We start from the raw sequence: 8,026 nt of genomic DNA, 5'->3' as shown, positions 1-8,026 counted from the left end.
CAAAGTTAGCCGTAAAAGGTACTATTTTGTGAGATTTATATTTTCAATTTTTAGCATATATTGTTGAATTTCATATATTTTTACTGATACAAAAGGGTTTTCAGATATGGGATACTTGTACATATAACAGTCACATTGAAATTGTTTTTCCTCTTCTCTCTCCCAACTGCAGAATGCATCAACTGTGTGCAGAAACTGTCTCTGAAGCGTCTTAGCCTTTTGGCTGAGGGGCCGTGAGCAGCTACCATGACGTATCCCAACACCAGCATACTGACAGCCAACTTCAGCGGACCTTTGGACCGCCATGACTCCGGGGGAAACATCTACCGCCCTTTTTCTGTTTTCAGCGTGCTCACCCTTACATTACTGGCTATGCTGGTGGTGGCCACCTTTGTGTGGAACTTGTTGGTGCTTGTCACCATCCTGAGGGTGAGGACGTTCCACCGGGTGCCCCACAACCTTGTGGCTTCCATGGCAATCTCCGACGTGATGGTGGCCGCCCTGGTCATGCCGCTCAGCCTCGTCCATGAGCTGAACGGCAGGCTGTGGAAACTGGGCCGCGTGCTGTGCCAGGTGTGGATCTCCTTCGACGTGCTCTGCTGCACAGCCAGCATCTGGAACGTGACGGCCATCGCCCTCGACCGCTACTGGTCCATCACCAGGCACCTGGAGTACACGCTCAAGACGCGCAAAAAGATCTCCAATGTGATGATCGCACTCACGTGGCTGCTGTCCTCCATCATTTCCCTGTCGCCTCTCTTCGGCTGGGGGGAGACCTACACAGAGGGGATGAAGTGCCAGGTGAGCCAGGAGCCGTCCTACACCATCTTCTCCACCTTCGGAGCATTTTACCTGCCGCTTTGTGTGGTGCTCTTTGTTTACTGGAAGATCTACAAGGCTGCCAAGTTTCGGATTGGCTCCCGCAAGACCAACACAATAACACCCATGGCTGAGGTGATTATTAATTTTCCTTTGTTCAAATCCCTCATTAATCCCTATATAAATCCCCTTGTCATGGTAATGTAGAAACTCTTTGAAACCAATCAGAGAGCTAGAATGAGCTGTATGTGAGTCGCTGAGGTTGGTTGACAGCACTTTGTTTGACGCTTATGTTGAGATGCTGTTGTGGAAGAAATAGACCACATGTTCGGAGTACAAATAAGCTGTGTTGGGCTACAGTTTACTTGACAAGACGACAGAAGTGAGAGACAAGCAACGCTATGTTAATGTTCAGTGCGCCAGAAAAATGAAAAGACAGAGGTTCACCCAGTATAAACTGACTGCAAAGTTGGGGGTGAAAAGGTGTCGAGATTATGGTAAGCACACTCTAAGCAATTGTCTAAAAAGGCCTGAATAATTTAATTTCATAACTTCGACGACTGCAGCTCATGTCCAATCTTGCATTGGATTACATGATGCCGCACAGCAGATAAGCCAGCAGGAGCAAAAGGAAGCATTCAGCATGCAGAAGGTTATATACACTGGCGGCCATCGAAGAGAGTTGGGAGACAGCCAGTCAAGGAGAGAAGTGATGGAGGAGAGCAAGCCCACTTGGGGGATCGGCTGATGCAGAAGCACAATGCCCCTGGCAAATGCCCAGCATTAGAATTAGAGTGTAGCAAATATGGGGGAAAGGGCCATTGGGAGAGAAAAATGTTTCTCCAAGTCAGTGAGAAAAGTCACTTCTAGTAAGATCACTGAGTACAACTTTTACCTAGGAGCAGTAAGTAAGGGAAGCAGTAAGTTCCAGCGCAATGCAGAACATTGGAAAGAATAAATAAATATGAGTTCAGGAACCTTATCACACTAGGCTGTTGCATTGTAATTCCACAGACAACGAGACAGGGAATTTTAGAGCACATACATGACGGACACCAAGGCCTGTTTAAATGTGGAGAAAAAGCACATGGAACTGTGTAGTGGCCTAAAATACCTGCCGATAGTGAAGACAAAATGGAAACCTGCCACTTCTGCCAGGAAAACAAGCATACATGGGTCAAAGACTAACTACAGCCTACACCTCTGCCAGAGTAACCATGGTAACTGATAGCCACAGACAAGTATAGAGGCATTACTACAGCGTGACATCAGACTCATGTTACTAGGAAATCTTGCACCTGCCTACAACCACAACAAAAAATGGTTTGTCACAGAAAAAATCCACATTATTCTAGAATGCATTCCTTACCAGATAGCAAATAACGGTCTACAATACACAATTTAGACCCGTGAATGCTTTTGCATACAGTCCGACGTTGTATATGCCATATCTGTTGGTGGTATTTAAACTCACTCACCCACTATTAGCATTTATGTGATACTGCCTTGCACCATTGACGACTTGTACAGGTGTAAGCCCAGCAGAACTGCTCATGGGCCGAAACATGAGATCCACACTCCATTCATTCGAATAATAATATGCTCCCTAAGTGGCCCCCCCATCATACGCAGAGATGCAAAGACATGGAGAGGACTAGCATCCATCACCGGGGGATGCTGGTCTGGAAACTCTGAGACTATGAAAGCAAGCTCAGAGCCAGCAGGAATTGAAACCCAATATCAGGGCTCTGATGATTGTGCGCAGAGTGAAAGCAATAGGTTTATGAGAAATGCACCATAAGTACTGACAGTAACCCAGAGAGTTTGTATGTGAAGGTGAAGGTATGTTGAAAATTCTGATATACTTTGTCATGAACAAGAAGGAAGAGTTCAGAATTGTTTATCTTGACACAGTTTAGCTGTTAATGACTAGACTGGCAGTTTTGTATATGATGAATTGAGGTGTCAGGGCAAAGGTATCACACAGTAACGCCTACAAGTAATGTTGTTATTCTAGATTAAAAGAGTTATTGTTTGTGAGTAAGCTTGTGACCTGGAATGGGAGATGGCAATGTATTGGATAATAGACGCTCCATGAAACCAATCAGAGAGCTTTAATAAGCAGTCGCACTGTGACAAGCTGTACCTGAGCGAGCAAAGTTAGTTGACTTTGTGTACAGCTCATGTTGAGATTTAAATAAATCATATGTTCATGTACAAATAAACTGTGTTGGCCAATAGTTTATCTGACACCAAATCTATGATAAATATTTATCCCTCTCGCTGATGCCCCAGACCCACAAACAAGAGTTGCTGTGCATTTATTTATCATTCTGGCTGATAAGCTGTTCAACAGCAATCAGGGAAACATAAGAATCTGATGAATGAGCATGTGGACAAATAATTGCAGCAATCCTGCTCATCACCACCAGCTTGTTAATGTGCGTAGGCAGAAGGTAGAAGGCTATAAATACCCATCTCCAGCGTCTTTAATGGGCCACTGCACCTTCCTGGCATTGGCGTTTTTTCTAATCAGCAGACACAAAGGTCTAGATCTATTCCGTAAGCATTAGCAAACACTTAATCGGGCATATTTTCCCCGAGAAAATTGAGTCGGCCCCCACTTTTCACCTGCCTTTATGGTGGGTAATGCAATTTGAGAAGCCTCCAAAGCACCTCAGTGATAGAGATTACGCCACTTTTAGACATCTTAGAGCAGACGCCTCTTTCTTTCACCTATGAAAGGCTTCTTATGAAAATCATCAAACGTCGGAACATTCTGAGAACTCCAGAGAAGGGAGAAACGTTTCGGAGAAAGTATACAGTGGAGCCTTTTTATTTTTTTCATTTATGTCCCCCTGTCCTCAAAATACCTCTTAGTTATGCAATTGTGATGTCATTTGGCCCAAAATTAGGAGCTCATGGTCAAGGAGAACCAATTGTTGAATAAATTAGCCACGTCTTTTATTGCTTTGGTAGACTAACTTTACGTCAAGTTTCATTACTAGGCAATCACTCTTCTAGCTATAGCAATTCAATCAAATATGTTTTATTAGTCATTTTGCTTTCCACAGATATACGCACTGCTTATAGTTGTACTAGACGTGTCTCGTTACCCAGCCAGAGTTTATTGTCATCATTCCCCAGCGTACCTCCAAGATTCGAGGCACCAATCCCTGAAAAGTGTCTGTACGGAGTTGTAATGTTGCGATGGCATCCACATGCAAGATAATAAACCTGCACTCATCCATCAACAAGACCCACTCAAAGACATTAAGACATTCATGCACATTCCACCAGAACTGGTTTAATGTCACTATAAATATGAAAGCTGGCTGATATTAAAGCACCGGTTAATAAACTTCTATTCTTTACAATGACAGATTACATTAAACCTCGAAACTTTCTAGCTTGACTGAATAACCTGACCTTCAACAATAGCCTACACTTGACTTTGTTAGTTCAACATTTGTGCCCTTTCAACATATGAAAGAAGCGGATGAGAAATTCTTGACGAGATTAAAGAAATGAAAATCATCCATCTCTGCAGGTGGGAGACTGTCTTTATCAGAAAAAAGTCTGAAGTCTGAAGTCTGGAATCCACACATTATCATTCTGTTAAGAGGAAATAAAAGGGAACAAAATTCTCTGGCTTGTTTGCATTTCTTTAAACAATCACAATCGCATTGAGATATGAGGCAGCTTAAACTCACAGTCTATACCTAAAAGGGCTGGGTATTGTTTTAAAAAGTACAATGTCAGTACAACACCAGTACCCTTAAAATGATACCAATATTAAATTAAAAAAAACACTCACGGACCTGTTCATCGAGTTTAAAGCCACTCCACTAACATAGCTCACTGCTCAATCCAAAAAGAGAAACAAGTTTCGTTGTAGGCTATCAAATGTTATATATATTTTTTTTTTTATATTCGAAGCTTCTATTGAGGTTTTTAGATAAAGCATTCGAATGTCTGTAGTCACATTTTGTGACTTTAAGAAAATAGTCATCCTCTATTTGATTAAAGTGATTCATCTGATTAAGTGAGTGAGTCAAGAAATAGTTCCAGCATGCAACTCACCATAAAACCACAAATGGTCATTTTTTACATTTCAGTTTGTGAGCAGATTAAACAAACAAAATCTATCGTGTTAATTATTGAACTTTAGAGGCTTTGGAGAGAGCCACTGCTTCCAGTTTTTGTGCTAAGCTACGCTAAACATCCACTCTCTTTGGCTTCATATTTATGTTGATCTTTTGGTTTGCTAACACTTGGAGAAGTAGGCTTCATAAAAAAGGAAGGTTACGCTCTCTATATATTGAATGACTGAAACAAGATTTTGTTTGAGTCTCATCTTCATAATATGAAGCTACATCATAACCTCATCACTGATGGTGTAAAGGAAGATCTTCAGTTATTTTAGCTACTGCACATCTAATGTCGGGGCGTCTTAAACCATCCACAGAATTTGAAACCTCCTTCCCAACACCACTAAGCTTTTAACCTCTAACCTCTGCTGTAGCTGGACATGCTTTATCTATCTTATAAGGCCCTGCTGACCCGTATTGATTGAACTACATTTACTCTAGAGTGAACAAGTTTCTCCATCTCGTGGTTCCTGTTCAAATGTTGAACAGTGTAGAGTGTTAGTCTGCTTTACTTCAGATACTTTAAGAAGGTCTTTATAAAGGCTGTTGAACGACCTGCGCAGCTTCACCTGATAAACCAAAAAATAAAGTCAGCCTTGAGCTGTTCTAAGCAACAACTAGGAGATGAGAAAGTCTGCAGATTAATGTTGGCATTTCCTTTTTCCTTTTCCCAACTGTGCAGTACGTTTGTGAAATGGGCTGCTGGGAAATGCAGATTAAGACACTGCTCTAGTTTTATGCCCTGTGTGTGTGTGTGTGTGTGTGTGTGTGTGTGTGTGTGTGTGTGTGTGTGTGTGTGTAATGAAAGAATAGGCTTTGGCTTGTTGATCCACCTGTTGATCGCATTTATTTTCAGCCAATAATCCATCTTTTGTTGAGCAGCCAAAATGGCTAAATTGTTGAAGATATTGCTTTTCTATTTCTAAAGGCCTTTACAAACCGGAGGCGTGGTGAATAATCAACAAGAAAATGAGAAATATTGTGTATAACTATTCATACCTGCAGCGATGCAGATTTGAAATTATTTTTCAATTAAAGGTTCGCAAAAACCAATAGATTGAGCGCGTCTGGCAGTCCGTTTGTGTTAAGTTGAAAACCAATAACAGGGATCGTATTGACCCAGAGCAGCGTCTGGCAGTCCGTTTGTGTTAAGTTGTTGTATAGCCTTAACTATCTTATATAGTACATGTTATCCATTTTATCAAGTTTCCACATTTTGCCCTTTGGACCCTGGTGTCAAAATATCTAAAACAAAGACACCTGTGGCCTTCGGACAGATTCTGGTAAACAGTTACATGTCTAATGCTACTATTGTAAAAGGTAAGAACGGAAGGAGTGGATCTGGTATGCTCTGCCTTTGTCAAGATTAAAAAGGAGTAATAAAGTTTGCGTCTTGGTTTGGACTACGGAGCCTCCATTTTTTTTTTGTGTGTACTAGAATGTCATTGTGAATATGTCTGTTCTGAATATCGTGATTGGTTGATGCCTGTATTTGCGGTGCGCAAGTTCAGAAAAATCAAACTAATAATGAAAAAGGATTACATTTCTTTCTGTCTGAAATTACTGGGGACAAAAACAACAATTCAAAAAAAATAGACTGACGTGTGAGTTAGTCGCACAAAAAAAAAAAGCCCCAGGTGTGTAATAGCTTGTTAAATGAATCAAAGAAGTAACTGACATATTCTCTGATGGGCTCCCTTCCAGGTAAAGGACGAAACACATCAGCCGCAGATGGTGTTCACTGTGCGCCACGCCACCGTGACCTTCCAGACAGATGGGGACACATGGCGTGAGCAGAAGGAGAAAAAGGCGGCGCTGATGGTCGGCATTTTGATCGGCGTGTTCGTACTCTGCTGGATCCCTTTCTTCATCACCGAGCTCATCGTCCCACTGTGCTCCTGCGACATCCCGCCCATCTGGAAGAGCATCTTCCTGTGGCTGGGATACTCCAACTCCTTCTTCAACCCGCTCATATACACCGCCTTTAATAAGAACTACAACAATGCCCTGAGAAACCTCTTCTCCCGGCAGCGCTGAGCCATTCGGCAAAGCTGGGTAGACACACTACACCAGCACACACTCCACAGTGTTACTCCTCCAGGCGGAGAAGGACTGACCTGTCTGTATCCATCACTCAATCATCCTTCAGATGGATGATAACCAGAGACTATGTCCGAAAAACTGTCTTTAAAAATGTGTTGTTTTATTTATGTTTTGTTTTGTTATTACCCTGCTGAGGTAACCTCACAGCTGGACTGAGACGGGTGTCTGAGCTACTGTATCTACAAAGAGAGGAATAAATTGGTTGGCGTGTTGCAGGCGGCAGTAGTGGATACAGTGCTGTCTACAATTTGGTTTCCTTCTGCCGGCTTATTAGGGAGGAAGCCATGTTAGCTCCCTCGTAAACAGTTTCATCATATGTGGAGCTGCTGGGAATCATTTCAAAGTAAAGCTGGAAGAAACATCCAAGAAAAACATTTTAGAACTGCACAAAAGAACCCGATAAACAATAAACCAAGAAAAAATTGTGTATTATTTTTTAAACTCACAACAAATGCTCATCATCTAAGATGGAAAATGAATGGATTGGATTTGAGAAAAGAAGATTATCTGACCTTAAATCCCTTCAGTAAAGAACCCAACTTATTGCTGGGTATTACCCGCCTGGCTTCACATGTAATTTATTCATACAAATTTGTAGATAAATGTACAATCTCTCCTCTGATGCTGGATATCTATACACCAATTCTCCTTGCACATACACCTACACACTCCATGAACCTTTATATAGCAGGAAAATATCAGAACAAGTAATCATTTCCATTATCTTTGAATAGATGCATTGTTGAGGAGCTGTAGCCATTAATCAGCCACATCTCACTCCAGATAAATATACGGAGAATACGGAGGATGTGTAGACTGGTGTAAAGCTTTTTCAAGCATTATTGCATCTACAGATTATGTAGCCTGAGAAGTCAATAGAAATTAAATCCGCAAAATATAAAATGGTATTGCATTATTGTATCAAGGAGCTTAAGTGCTGAGATGCATGTTTA

At 41.7% G+C, this 8,026-nt stretch overlaps 1 protein-coding gene across 1 annotated transcript; it reads left to right on the top strand.

Annotated features, from left to right (window-relative positions):
- Positions 1-246: 246 nt before the first annotated feature.
- Positions 247-7,007, top strand: htr5ab (5-hydroxytryptamine (serotonin) receptor 5A, genome duplicate b). Its single transcript, XM_054623344.1, has 2 exons — positions 247-954; positions 6,675-7,007. The coding sequence occupies exons 1-2, from the start codon at positions 247-249 to the stop codon at positions 7,005-7,007; spliced, it is 1,041 nt and encodes a 346-aa protein (XP_054479319.1).
- The last annotated feature ends 1,019 nt before the right edge of the window (positions 7,008-8,026 follow it).

This window comes from Anoplopoma fimbria, chromosome 21, assembly GCF_027596085.1.
Source record: "Anoplopoma fimbria isolate UVic2021 breed Golden Eagle Sablefish chromosome 21, Afim_UVic_2022, whole genome shotgun sequence".
Taxonomy (NCBI): domain Eukaryota; kingdom Metazoa; phylum Chordata; class Actinopteri; order Perciformes; family Anoplopomatidae; genus Anoplopoma; species Anoplopoma fimbria.
The sequence above is the reverse complement of the archived record's forward strand: the minus strand, read 5'-3'. Positions and strand labels throughout refer to the sequence as shown.

Bases quoted from the DNA above. Each gene is read 5' to 3' on its own strand.
- htr5ab (XM_054623344.1), top strand. From the start codon at position 247: ATGACGTATCCCAACACCAGCATACTGACAGCCAACTTCAGCGGACCT. The intron at 955-6,674 runs GTGATTATTAAT...GCTCCCTTCCAG, and splicing joins CAATAACACCCATGGCTGAG to GTAAAGGACGAAACACATCA.